Genomic DNA, 14950 nt, shown 5'->3' with positions numbered 1-14950 from the left:
GCAGCAATGACCGCTGGAGCTAGTAGTCTGTGAACAGCAGTGCATACAATAACAACTTTTTTTTTACTGTCAGTGAATAGCACCGAATAAAAGTCAACGTTTTCTTTATCTAGTGACAGTGATTAGCTATAGGCTAGCTTGACAGTCCCACCTGTGAACCCCTAGTGTTTATTTCTAAGCTTTTACCTCCTTCTCCGGTGAAAATGTTGTTTGCAAACGAGCCGACGCCTGGTCATGTCTTCAGTGTGATTATTGTTGATAGTGCCAACTAGTTTTCCTCGTGATTAATTGTCATTGACACCGTCAGGCTTACTGGTAGAGGGAGTGAGTCTGTGTCGCTGTGTTTGGCAGGTGTCTGTGTGGGCGGTGTCGTCCCATGGAAACTGTGGTGGAGAGCTTGTGTTGTAGGGAGGTTAGCGCGTTTTGGTCGCTGGTCGAGGACCTCACCCCGCGGCCAGCAGATGTAACGTGCCTGACGCAGCATCCTGGATTTGAGGCAAGCTGCCTGAATCCGTTTGTGCTTCACATAGCATACTCGCACTTCAGGCAGGATCATGGTCCCCTTCAAGCCAGCACGCACGAGTATGTTCATGGTTTATGTTTACTTTACCAATCGTTTTACACTGAGTCTTTTGAATAACAGCTATAGGTGACAGGAGATGTGTTGCATACACAATAAACATGTATAAGAGACAGGCTTAAAATTATATTTCCAACCTACTTACAGTTTTTAAACTTAAAAATCTTTCCTACCTGTCCCTAGGCAATACCGGTACACTGCGTACAGGCAGGCTATACGCTGGGCTTATGGAATTTTAGGCAGGAGTATAAGGAAGCCTCTACCCTCTTGTGTGGTTTCAACCATCAGACAACAATTTCAAAGTGGTGACCAGACCTATCAGGGCTTTCAATGGCCTCGTTTGGATGAAAATGAATAAAAATAATTGCTTATTCTGTTGTGATCCCCCAATTGCCCTTAAAATGTTATAAAGTACACAGAACACATGAATTTTGATAAGAAAACACAGTTTATTGGCATTGCTTGTAACGGTTACTGAACATTTACTGAACAAGGACGAAGATTACTGACCTGAAACATTTGCACAGTTTCTTTTGTTTCTCTCTCACACACCCTCTCACACACTCTCTCACACTCTCTCACACACTCTCTCTCTCACACACACACACACACACACACACACACACACACACACACACACAAAAGCACATCAAGCAGACACACAGTGAGCCCAGACAACACCGCACATAGAGGTTGACAAGGCACAGGTAAATTATTTTGAATTACATACAACAAATTTCATGCAAAAAACAGACAGAGGAGCAGACATGCAGCATGCAGGACCCCTTGAATGGGGTACAGCGACAATTATTGCCACTTACAAAGACGGAAAAAAGTAATGATTTTGTGCAAAGTAAAACCAAAGCAACAGCACACAAAGAAAAAACAAACCATGCAGCATGCAGGAAACCACCACCAAATGAGATGACAGGGACAGAGGGAAGGAAAGATAACTAACAACTAAAATAAATACTTACAACTAAATCATTGGACTTGTCTGTGGAAAAAAAATAATATGAAATTAGTTTTTTTTTGTAGCGTGACTGCCGGGCTAGGTAGAGGCTGACGGCCTCCTTAGGAACCTGTTCGAAGGATTTGGCGATGGGGGCGGGTGCATCGGAGGACAAATTGGCGCTAACCTCTCGAAGAGCTGCAGGTGAATGGGTGTAGCTTTCCCGAAGGGCCTTCATTAAAGATGTTGCATAACCTGCAGACATAATAATAATAACACTGTATAAAGATCATTGCCACTGATCACAGATGTCTCGTGGACCATCTCAAAATATGATAAAACTGCATGACACTGCTTACCGTATGAGGCTGCCTCTTTGATGGGAAGCACCACATGGGCACCTTTTCTGAAGCGCGGATACCGCACGCAGTACTTCTCCGTCCCATCACTTCTCCGTGCTGTCTCGCGGTTGGCATTGTGATTATAATGCAGCGCCGCTAAGAGAAGCCTACAAAATAACACATTTGAGAATTTTTTTAACTTGAATGAATGAATGAATGCTTTATTTCGAACATTAACATAAAACAATTAACAAAAGAAAGTAAACTGAAAATAAAAGACAACCAAACAAATAATGATAATAATATGAAACCAACATGTCCGAAAAGGAGTAGGATGAAGCATAAGCTTATTAAAACCTACCCCTTCTCCACTATTCAATTAACAATCAGTTTGGTGTACAACTTGGTGTATGCATAACAAAATACTACAATAGGTATGATAATAGGTACTATTATTACTATAAACGGCATAATAATTGGCAGTATTATTCCATTGGATAGCACTGACCTGCTATACATCCCAAGGTATGAAAACCCTGTGTGCTTGGGCGCGAAGTGCAAGATGAGGGAGTGGTAAGCCTCAAGGGAGAAGGTCTGGTGCTGTGGAGACAGCTGTCGAACATCTTTCAGTAAGGCAGTCCTCATGATTATGTTCTCCAACTTTACTGCTGCCAATGAGCCTGCAAAGACCAAGACAGGGAGGCAGACAGACACACAGATGAATTATAGCAAACATAAACAGTAAACAAAATGTTATGGTATTGCCAGGGAATGAAAACATTTTATCACAAAGGTCACATGTCAAAGCATCCAAACAATCACTCAGACAGCAAATACAACAAAACTGTAGAGCGTGCATAATACCACATACTGTGTGTACTGTACCTGGGTCCAACCACTCTTTGTTGCGCTGATCCCCATCTAGAGGGCCATGGGCACAACTGGAGAAGGCAGGCGTGTCATGGTCATGAATGTCCTGGATGTGGTTGACTAAACTTCTCCATTTGGCCTCCATGACCGCTGGGTTGCCATCTGGGGTTGAGGCTGCAGTCCAATAGAGGTGATTCACTATAGCAGGCCTCCACAACTGCAGTTGGTCACACTCTTTTGAAGCTGCATCCAATGCCTTCCCCAGACCTGTTTTAGAACAAATGGTATTAATTGATATGCACTAACAAAAACTGCTTCAAGGTTCCAACAATGGATACATACTTTTGGCAATGTGCCACACATCAAAATAATGCCGTGTCCCTTCAGGGCTCAGCTCCTCTCTCACCCATTTGGCAACCTAAGGAGAAATAAACAAACTTTTGTGGATGATTGACCTGTGTGGCCCTCAGTGCATCAGCAAACCACAAACATCCAGCTTCAATGCAATTCAGATATTTACATTCTATACTGCATTTTTTTTGTAAATACCTGGCGATGACGGTCCGTGATCAGCGTTGCCAAATGCAGGTCCTTTCCCCTCAGCAGGTCAACACTGCGCTTGAGCCCTTCAAGCTCACACCATGAGCTGTTGGGGACCTCTGAGCTCTGCAACATGACATAACAGTGTAAGTGTAGAATGCTGGTGTTGTTAAAGGAGGCGTGAATGAACCGACGCGTTGCTGGTCCAGGTATTATGATACACTGTACTCTAGTTAGGCAATACACAATAAAGCTCTATGCATCGTAGGGCTGGACAATAATTCAATATCAATATGTATCGCGATATAATTTATTTCAATAACGGTGATATGATTTTTAAACATTTCCGATATTTCGATATACATTACAGTCATGGGCTACGTTTACGTTTGTGCTTTTGTTGTTGCTCACTTTTTTTTGGTTTGTTTTCTGCAGCAACTCGTATATTCTTTATCCTGGCTGAAGCACTTTATTCAATCTATAAGAATAATATAATCAATGTTAGCCTATAGCTTAAAAGTATATTAATAAGTTGAGTTATTAACTTGTTTATTTGACAGTGATTTCACATTTCTTGTATGAAGGCTAAATACAAATAACATATTAATGATAATTTATTTGTACCATTTTTATTTCTAAAATATTATATAGTTTTATAGGAGGTTTCAGAGACTTGGGAAATTAATTTTTCAGAAGTTAGAAGGTAAAGACTACCTCGGGCTATTAATTGTGGGCGTTCTTGGCAGTTTTTCCTGAGGCTTTTATATTGTTCATATCGATATCGGAATTATATCGTATCGACCGAAATTAAGAAATATATCGTGATATAAATTTTGGCCATATCGTCCAGCCCTAATGCATCGTTGTACTAGTGGAAAGATGTTATATTAAGATACAATCAGTTTACCAAATTGCAGAGTTCATTTCTTTGTCTAATAACATCAGGTTTACCTGAACAAGCTGAACATCCACCACCTTGTTCACTCTGTCCTCTATCAGAGAGTAGGATCCATACTTCGCGCAGTGCCCAGGAGAATCTGACCTGGAATTAATTACAAATTTGAATTATGTTTCAAGTTTTTAATAATCAAGGTCTGTAAAGACAATCCACCATGTCATCTGCAAATGCCAACTAAAGCCACCCTACATGATAACAAATAACAAAATCAAAACGTGCAACTGGTCTATGAGCTCTCACACTGAGCTCTCACACTGACCTGCAGTCACCAGCAAGAACTAGCCCGCCATCCATTGCCCGTAGGTCACTAAAATTCTTAGCTTGATCGTTTTGCCAGGCCTGAACGATTACAGGGATGGTGTAGCGGCGCTGATGGCGAAAGAAACTGCTCGCACTGATGCACTGCAGGCCAAACAGAGCCAACATTCTTAATGTTTGGGTGGCCAAACATCCAGTGAAATGAATGGCCCCACTTAACAGGAGGTTGCAGGTCGGCATGTTCCTGTGGAGCATTGGTTGGTTTTGCCAGAAACGGTGGTAGCCACATGATGCACAGACCTAGATATGTAAAAAAAAGAAAAAGAGTAATCAACAGTATATCAGGATTCAATATAGATTAAGTACTGTACATTACTGGTTTCATGACCGTACCTGCTTGATCTTAACAAAAGTTCCTTCCTGCTGCACGATGCTACTATCTGACCTCTCACAACAGGCCGGACAGATGGCAAAAAGGCCCATCAGCTCCTCTTGGCAAACAATGAATTTGTCAATGCCACTACAACAACAAAAAATTAGGGAGGGAGGTGTCATTCAAACTACCAAAGCTACAGTACACAATAAAATGAGCATTCAAAATGGTTTTAAATTATCTCACTTGTGGTGGGGGTCACACGTGTAAGGTGGCTCCTCATCAAACAAGTCCTCTTCATGCATCGGCTCTTCGGGCACCCACGATAAGTCACTAACGACAGAGGCATTATTATCATCATCTTCATCATCTGTCTGTTCAGGACTAGCGAGGGGAGTGGAGGTTTGTGGGCTAAAAGACGTCTGTGTGCCCACGCTGACCATCTTGGGCTTCAGGTTAACCTGCACAGCTGTGGAGAGGCAGAAAACATACCCAAACATCATGGCAAATCTAAGCGGCTATGTTTTGGTGTAGGCTATGTATTAATTTAATCAATGTGTATGGAAATGTCCTGCTTGCATAGATACTGCCAATGATTTAGACAGAATATCTACCCCTTAAAATACCCAAGACTTACCGCGAGACCATCGGGGGGGCTTCAAATAACACTGTGTCACAGCGTCAGAAGTGGAGGAGGGCAAGGGCTGATCCCCAGTATCGACACTCTCCACAGTGTCTACACTGTCCACGGTCTCCTGCTGTGAGGTATCTGTCATCATCTTGAGAAAACAAATATAATAAGTGGTAATAAATGTCTAGAGTACATGTGGTGCATAAACTCTATGAGGTAGTGAATTTACTGAGAGGTAGCTAAACTCTGAAGTGAGAAGTGGATAAACTGTTTCTGACATTTTCAGAGGTGGGTAAACTGTGTTTACTTGCGTTTAGCCCCCACTACAGCCATGGGGACACGGTCACGGTCAATATATGTGAAAGAGAACCGTAGCAGTCTAACACAAAACGCAAACACACTATTGTGAAAGCCGATTGATTATCATCACCACTGATCCAAACACTAACGTTAGCCATGAAGCTTTCATGACGATTCCAGATTTACTTCAGGGCAATTTTGTTTTGGCTCATATTCGTGAATCACGAAATATGCTCTTCTAATGTCAGAGTGATCATGCTTGTAGTGGAGGCTGTGTCAAAGGGAACACGGTATGCAAATACACACAGAGCTAGCTAAAACGCAGCTTGTAAACAGTAGCAACGTTAGCATGATGCTTACCGTGGCAATATATCGCTTGCGGCAGACGGTGTCTCTCGACCTCGGGACAGGACAAGCAGAGAGGTTTGCATTCACAGACGGCACGTCGGTAGGAATTAACTTAGCCATCCTCTTACTTTTTAAAGAAAGTGCGACCATCTTGGCATCCCCCGAGTTGTAATCCTCCTCCTTGAAATGCGCGCTGCATATTCTCGAGTAGGCGGTGACAGAGCTAGCTGAAAAATCTGCCCGCCTAATCTTGACAAATTGCACCCAGCTTCGGAAGATCCCTTTGTCCTTGGGGAAACAATGGACCCTATGTCCAGTTTTGCTGGAGTTCTTGCACCCGCCACAAACACAGTAATAAACCATGTTGTCTATTTATTATCTAATCTTTCTCTAAGCTATCTGTTATGCTATGCTATCTTGCTATCTCTCACTATCTATTTATGCTATGATATCTATCTATCTAAAGTTATCTATCTATCTAAAGTTATCTATCTATCTGTTTATTTATATATCTGACTCTTTCACTAGCTACTACTCTCACTACCGCCGCCTCACTCTCTCAATGGTATCAAGGCGGGCTTTCGCCTGTCGTCCAAATGCGAGTACCTCATGTGACGTCATGCAATGCATTGTGGGAGAAACAAGATTCATCGCTAACCTGTAGCTAACCGCTACGATATCACCTACTTTTCCTTATTATATTTCTTTTTTGTAATACCCTACAACATTAAATACAATGGATAACTGTTTAAATGTTTATTACCTGCTAGAAAATTGCCAAAAAAGAAAAAAAACAAAACCTGCAACATAGCCTTTAAACACACCTGATCCAGCTAATCAAGTCCTTCAGGCTTATTTGAAAACTTCATGGTTTGTGTGTTGGAGCAGGGTTGGAACAAAACTCTGCAGGGTTGCGGCCCTCCAGGAACTGAGTTTGACACCCCTGATTTAAGATATACTGCTGCTGCACAAATAGCATATAAAATAACCCGTAGCAGATCTATGCAGGTGGAGCTGGGGAAGGTAGAGGGCTTCAGAGAAACTCTGAAAGCGCACTGCAGGAATATGCTAGCCAGCCATATAAATGCAAGGCAGTAAGCTCACTGGCTGCATATGCAGCATGAACCAATCAGCTTGTGCCAAGTCGTTTAACTCTCTGATATCATCAGTTACGTTAACAAACCGTTAGCCTGCACCATCTAGAGTTTCATGACTAAACTATATTTTTCCACTGAGATTAACAATATTTCTGAAGGATGTTTCATGAGTGTCATAATTAAACTGTTTTAACAGCACATACTCGCTCGCGCTCTCTCCCGTACAAATGCACACACAAAGTATAGATACGCATTTGGACGCTCACAGAAATGTGTTTGTTCAGGCTTAATAGATCCGTAGGGGTGTTGAGGATAATCCACCACGGGACTTGGGTAAGAAGTGCAACAGGAGACCGAGAAGAGTTATACTCTTTATCTGAATACTTCAATGTTCACACAGGTGATACATCCACTTGATCAAATACGACAACATCTTATGACCACAGACTGTCAAATGTAGTCTTCAGATGTTAATTGTGGCTTACAGATGCAGAAATGTGGCAACAGACAGTAGTGTGCCATGAATGTGCAAAACGCCAGATTCGCAATGTGATGCAGATGCAGCAATATGGTTTTATCTGAAATAAACAAACAAAATATTCATCAACTTAATGTCAGACATGCATAACGAACAAATAAATAACACTTGTATCTGGCATTATAAACAGAGACTAGTGCAGCAAACATGCATGTAAATCAACGTGGATATGTTTGCTATTACATGGGACTTAAAGTTCTCCGGCGTGCAGCGTTTGGCTGCGGGAAAAAAAGAGTGTTGTCCTACATTTAAAAAAAACTTGTTGATATCACGTTCGAGTTCATAAGTTCACTCTCAACCAAACTAACATTACTAGCCAAGTTTTTGCTCTTATAAACACAAGACACGCATTGGAAAAGAAGCCTGGGTCTCGAGCACACGCATTGAAAAAGCTGCGAGGCACAATGGTCAAAGATTTCCATCTAGTGCCATATTTACTTAGAAAAGCTATTTAAAAAGCAGCGGAGCTTTGTAAACAGCTCAGAGTAATCACATCATCTCCATAAGAATGGTAGGATTGCCAGAACAAATTTAGTGGGATTTTTGAAAAGGATCTCTTAATGGTCATTTACCAGTAAAGACTGTAACTTGTGTGTGAAAGGGGCTAAACTGCTCCTCTGCATATGCTGAGAGTTTGGGTTGCTTAACATTCATCTAGGAAAACTCACTTGATTTGTAACGTAAATCATTTATAAACCTTTGCCAACACAGGAGAATACATCAGCATATTTCTAAATATGCCATTTATTGTACATCGCGATTTCAAAATAAGTTTCTGACTTTGCATGTGGCCAACTATTATAATTAAGTAGATTTAAACGTCGTTGAATCACATGAAACATCACCTGGCCGTTGGCACACTCTGCAGGTTTTTGTTATAATATAGGCGTTAGGGTTGAGCCGGATACTCGGCTGAAACGAGTATCCGGTACGGATAAAGCACTTTTGCCGAGTACAAGTATCATACGAGTAATAGGAGTCAATATCTGTGCTCGGATTGAATAAAAATTCTCATTGGGAAGCTGACTGTGTCTGCGTTCTGTGATAGGCTAGTCACAGCGCCCCTCCCCTACACACATACAGATTTATTGTGTTGCTGTGTCCCGCTCTGCTCACTCACACACAGAACACTGAGAAGAGAAGAGAACAGCGCGCTCTCTCTCTCTGTCTCTTCCTCAGTCACTCAGGTTCGCGGGTTTTTTCCGTTAACGTTTAGGGTTTCTTCAGCTTCAGGTTTGTTTTTTACTTTGGTTTGTTTGTAGTACTTACTTATTAACCAGTAGAGTTTTGGTAAACGTGGGGTTTGTTCAGACGTGGTGCTTGGTAGAATGCGACTCGCGTCTCTGCCTGTCGGAGATTTTTTTTTCTTTTTTAAACCGTCTGCTGGCTCTAACCAGTTTTTTGACTTCACGCACTGAGTGACACTTTCTTGCTGTATTTTATAAAAAAAATAAAGGTAGTTGTAGTATAAACAATATTACAAATTAAGCTACACACACACACACACACACACACTCTCTCCCCCTCTCTCTCATGATCAGTGATACAGAATAATGAGTGATACAGAGAGTACTTCAGCTGACACTGCACCACCGGTCAGAGTTTGCTTAACCTTGCAGGACAGTGAGGGTCAAATCAGTGACAATGAAAACAGTGGCAGTAGCACCCACCTTTCCCCCACTGAGACCAATATTGCATCTGAGGATGGAGGTCCTCCTCCACTAAAGATCAAGAGGACTTCTGCAGTATGTCCAATTCTTTCACCGTTTCTGAAAATGATCCCTCCAAAGCCATTTGCAAGCTTTGCAAGTCCAAGCTAAGCAGAGGTAGAGATGCAAAACATTACAACACAACATCTCTACATAACCATCTGCTATATGTTCATCACATGAGAAAGCCCACTGTATCAGCCGCCTCCTCCTCCTCTCCTCTTCCTTCTCGGGTCACTGGTGTTCAGCTGGGTGCTGCTAAGGGCTCACATTCATCTTCCTCTTCACCAATACTCGCTGCATTTGCAGCAAAGCAGCCATTCTCAGCAAACCATCCCCGGTCAAAACAAATTACAGAGATGATTGGTAAAATGATCTGCACTGATCTTGAACCTTTTTCTGTGGTGGAGAGGAGAGGCTTCAAGACACTTGTTGGCTTTTTAGAGCCCAAGTATAAGATACCTTCGAGGCACTATTTCAGTCGAACTGTAGTGCCTGAGCTGTATGAGGCAATGAGAGGGGAGTTGGTCCAGTCACTTAAGGCAGCTGAAGGAGGTGTCATCAACCTCACTACAGATCTCTGGACCAGCAATCACAACGCACATGCATATCTCTGTCTTACTGGGCACTGGTGTGAACGTGTAGGGGAAGCTTCAGTACAGAGGAAAGCAGGGCTGCAAAATGTTGGTGTGCTGGACATTGAGCACACATCAAACAACATTCTGTGCTGCCTTAAGGAAAAGATGAGAGAGTGGGAAGAGTCTGTTGGTCAGTCTGTCACAATACGGTTTGTTGTTTCAGATAATGCAGCAAACATGGTGAAAGCTTTGACTGAATATGGGCACATCCGTTGCGTGTCCCATACGCTTCACTTGGTGGTGATCAAAGCACTGGAGAAGGACAGGGTTGTGACATCCCTTCTCTCCAAAGCCAGGAGCATATCTGGCCATGTTCATCGCTCAAGCAAAGCCAGCAACAGACTACATGAGCTGCAAACACAGTTGAACCTCCCCCAGCACACGCTCATATCAGATGTAAAAACAAGGTGGAACTATACGTTCTACATGCTCCAGCGGCTGGTGGAGCAGCACAGGGCTGTGCAGATTATGACACAGGAGTCTAACACGGGTAAAGCTCCAACAATCATCTATCCAAATGAGTGGGGGTTAGCATCAGACATGCTCACTGTTCTTAGTCCTTTTGAGGAGGTCACACGGGCGCTCTCAAAACACAGCGCCTCCATCTCTGAGGTCATCCCCCTCCTGCATGGCCGGTGCTCCATCATCAGGTCACTGCATGCTGGTGAGGAATCTGAGGATGAATCTGATCAGTTCATGGCTGGTGATGACGATCAGGGTGCCACAGTGGGGCTGGGCCAAGATGTTGCTTCTGAGTCCAGGGAAAGGTTAGGCACAGCAGCAAGGAATCTGGCAGCCAATCTGAGCAAAGAACTAAAATGGCGTTTCGAACCAATTTTTGCAAACTCCACATTTCTGCTTGCCACTCTCCTTGACCCCAGATATAAGGCCAGCTGTTTTCCAAACAATGTTGATGTGGAGGCACTGAAGAGGACATTACTCCTCAGGATGGAGCTCTGTGACCCTGTGGCTACACCTGCAAGAAACACAGAAGAGACACCTGCCACCAGCAGCACTTCAGTCTTGTCTTTCCTGCAGAAAAATAAATCAGCTATTCCAATGAGGACACATTTACCATCAGGTGATGTGGAGGCCTACCTGGCAGATGGGGACATCAGCCTTACCAATGACCCAGTGAAATACTGGTCAGGCAAGCTTCAGTGCTGGCCCAATCTTACACGCTTTGCACTGCAGCATCTCAGTTGTCCACCTACAAGTGTCCAGTCTGAGCGTGTTTTTAGCACAGCTGGAAATGTGGTCAGTCCACAGCGTGCAAACTTAGACCCTAGCCATGTGGAACAACTGGTCTTCATTAAAGTCAATGCAGATCTGAAAAACAGCGTCGGACTATTTGATCCGTAGAACACAGTCCCAGTCCCCCCCCCCCTCTCTCTTTCTCTCTTTTTCTCTTTCTTTCTCTCTCTGTCTCTCTCTTACTCACTCACTCACTCTCACACTCACACACACACACATACCTGGTGTGGAAATAAAAAAAATAAAAAAGAACCAAAAAATAAAAAATCACACTGATCATGAAAAAATTAAAAGTTAAAAAAAGAAAGTTATGTTGAGATGAAAACTCGTTCATTACATTTTACTTCATAATTGCAACCGCATGTGTTGTATTCATTGTTGCAAAACTTGTTCTGTGTATATAGTTGGTTTGTTATCGTGATCAAAACCATTGATCTGAAGCTCAATGCTGATGCTGTCATGTAAATAGTTTTCTAATCAGCAATAAATATAACAATTTCTGATCAACCCATATCAATTGCATGCTTAAAATAACATACCGGTTAAAGCCCTGCCCATTTCAAGACAACCCGACCCACTTCCAGGTTAAATCCCGCCCACTTCCGGGTTAGGCCCCGCCCAGTCCGAGTACAGATACAGATAATTCATATGGTTAACAGATACAGATAATGTTGTACTCGCTCATCCCTAATAGGCGTATTACATTATGTATTTTAACAGTGTTGTTCAATAAAACTGTGTACTTGGTTTTGAAACTTTATTTGAGCCAATTATTATTGCCTCATTGTTACTTTATATATAAATAGTCATATTAAAGCCTGTTTTTCACTTAGTTCTATTTGTATTACTAACAAACATCAGATTACTCACTTGTCAAAATAATCAGTAGATTACTTGATTACCTAAACAATCATTAGTTACAGCCCTAGATTAGTTAAACATTTCCAAATACAACTGCATTGTTTTACTTTTTGTGATTTAAAAGACAAATATTTTGCCATTTGAAAATTTCTTAAAGTATTAAAATATTGTCTTGTTCTAGTGAACCAAGTATCTGCATTTTGTCTCATCTCGTGAGCTAAGTGTATTGTCACACTCGTAGTGTCTACGAGCATGATATAGCTCATAATTTTCCAAGTGTATGATATTCTTCAGGTCAATCATAAATTCATGAAAAAAATATCAGTTTGAATAAAGAAAGCAATAACTTTGCCATAGTATCCTTTCAAATGTTAAAGCTGCCACAGTCATTGCATTCTTTGCATACAGCATATCCTTGCGCTATAACGCATCTCCTGAAGGAGTCTAGAACAGGGGTCGGCAACCCTCTTTCATCCCTCTGAGGTGGCTCCCTATAGCGTGGGGTGTACAATACGACTTTTAATACAACCTAAACTCTTCCCCTGCACTTTTTCTCGGTCAAGTGTGGTTAAGTGAATAAATCTAGATTTAAATTAAAAGAGAAAAGTTAGTCGAGTCGTTTTGGATCCGTTTTATTCATATTCAAAACGATGTGTACATCACGGAGAGCTGAACACTCTCCTGTGCTGTGTTTCATTCATACTCGAAGCCAGAGGGCGCTCTCGCGCAGAAAGTCCAAAACGGACTCATTTGAGAAGTAATAATAACTTTTGACAGGCATCCCGCTATTGCTGTAGCTAAGCTGAACAACAAGCATAAAATTTAACGGATGAAACGTGAAAACGATATGGTTTGTGTGTGTTTTCAAGTCTTCTCCAGGTAATAAATATGAATTATACAGTGGTAATTGACAGCATTAATTACAGTACAGAAGCTATAAAATATATTTTCTGTCTTATTCTGTGATTAAAAATGGAAAAAAGTGTTTGTAGTTTGTGTATATATACTGATTGCACAATCATAACCATAAAATTGTCATTAGTAAAATATTTATCAAAAATATTATAGAAGACAAATTATTGGTTATTGTCCAGCAGTGTATTTTATTTCTTATCCAATTAAAAGTAAGAGATAATATTTTTGTCAATTATACATGCATAAATATTATGATTACTATTATTACGACATTTCTGTCCCTCTCACTTCTGAAATGATTGCTACTCCCCTGCCCTGGAACATAATACTTTAGCTATATTATCTTTATTTGGGCATGAAATATTTTGTGGCTCCACGTGAATTGTATTTGGTGGGAAAGGGGCCAAAATGGCTCTTTTGACGTTGAAGGTTGCAGACCCCTGGTCTCTTTGTTTCTGGTCTGCAGAAACAAGAGATCTCATATGTAAGCACATGCATATAAAAAATAATGCGATCATCAGCACTAACCGCATATAAATGAAAACTACCTAATATTACAGAGAGAAATGTGGATCCAGAAAATGGTAAAAGCCTGTGCAAGCTTTGGGAGTACTGATGGATGCCATCTATTGTATCTTTACTTTGATATTACTGAAAATGATCCAGATGTAGTATTTGATAAAAATGCAATTTTCTAAGCTTTTTGCACAAAATGTTGTTGTTTTAATGAAGCCTATCTACATTCAAGTGTTGTTAGAAAAAAATGTTGGCAGGGAAAGAGTTAAGTAAATACCTAAATTAAATTGTTCAGGCACCAGAAAAGACAAAAAAATAAAAATAAAAATTTGCCAAGTCAAAAAATTTGTCACCTTTACACCATCACAGAGGAAAATGCAAATGGTTTAAATAACCCACTAACACACACAACTTTTTTTCAAGTCAGTAGAATGTTAAAGTCCGTGTAAAGTCAATTCTGAGAATTGTTTGTAAACACGTTATAAATGTAAGAAATGCATTGCTGAAACATGTTACAGAGACTGTTAACTATGTAGTACTTAATTATGGAGTTGTACCGTTAGAACAGTTTTTCAGCATTTTCATGATCAGGATTTTTTTGGGCGGGGCTAAATCATGACTCGATGATGCAATCGAGCCACCAAGCACAGCCCCTACCCCAACACTATAAGTGGACTTGAAGCAACACTGACTGCACAGACCGATCGGTGTGTGACATCAAAGTACAGTGAGAGCTATAGAGAGCGGACGCTCCTTATGCTTTCAAATCGCTCTCACAGTGCTTTGATGTCAAACACTGATCGTTCTGTGCAGCTTCATGTCGAACACACATAATAACTAGAGTGCAGTAGCATCAGTGGTCCATCGCTCAAGCGCGAGTTACTGTCATTACCGTTAGTTACTACAGCCTACATTTTGCTAGCTAGCTATGCCTCCGTCATCTTAATGGCTGGTTGCGATTAATTTACTAAGCAACTGAGCTTGGTCGCCTTATTTAAATTAAGCTGTTGCTAGAGGAAGACAGTTGAGAGAGAGACGGCAGCTTTCCTGTGAGTGGGCGTGGTTTCAGCGCCGCCAATGGACACGCCCCCAGCATTTGAGAGCAGAGAATACAGCTTATTTATTCAAGATTTTGATACCTTATTTTATTTACTTGGCGGTTTTTTTAAGCATTCAAATTTGGCTGGGTGGTTAATAACACGTTTTTCTGTGGTGTGACAAACTCAGAACATATATTTAATATTGACTTTACACAGACTAAGTACACGGGA

General features: G+C 41.4%; 2 protein-coding genes across 3 annotated transcripts in view; one reads left to right on the top strand and one right to left on the bottom strand.

Moving 5' to 3' along the window:
• The window catches only part of LOC131538601 (gastrula zinc finger protein XlCGF8.2DB-like), a 28961-nt gene that overhangs the window by 3183 nt on the left and 10828 nt on the right, over positions 1–14950 (top strand). The window lies entirely within an intron of this gene.
• LOC131538590 (uncharacterized) lies at positions 766–6726 on the bottom strand. 2 transcript variants are annotated; one of them, XM_058772505.1, is made up of 13 exons: positions 6164–6726; positions 5510–5651; positions 5119–5341; positions 4893–5019; positions 4501–4799; positions 4235–4325; positions 3293–3409; positions 3086–3161; positions 2759–3010; positions 2382–2553; positions 1892–2040; positions 1720–1787; positions 766–1577 (listed from the first exon to the last, which is right to left on the bottom strand). In XM_058772505.1, exons 1-13 carry the CDS (start codon positions 6512–6514, stop codon positions 1560–1562), a joined length of 2085 nt encoding a protein of 694 aa, XP_058628488.1. In that variant the 5' UTR covers positions 6515–6726; the 3' UTR covers positions 766–1559. The 2 variants fall into 2 exon arrangements, with proteins under 2 accessions (XP_058628488.1, XP_058628487.1); XM_058772504.1 differs by having other exon boundaries at positions 766–1787.

Source organism: Onychostoma macrolepis, chromosome 04, assembly GCF_012432095.1.
Source record: "Onychostoma macrolepis isolate SWU-2019 chromosome 04, ASM1243209v1, whole genome shotgun sequence".
In the NCBI taxonomy this organism is placed as follows: Eukaryota; Metazoa; Chordata; class Actinopteri; order Cypriniformes; family Cyprinidae; genus Onychostoma; species Onychostoma macrolepis.
The sequence above is the reverse complement of the archived record's forward strand: the minus strand, read 5'-3'. Positions and strand labels throughout refer to the sequence as shown.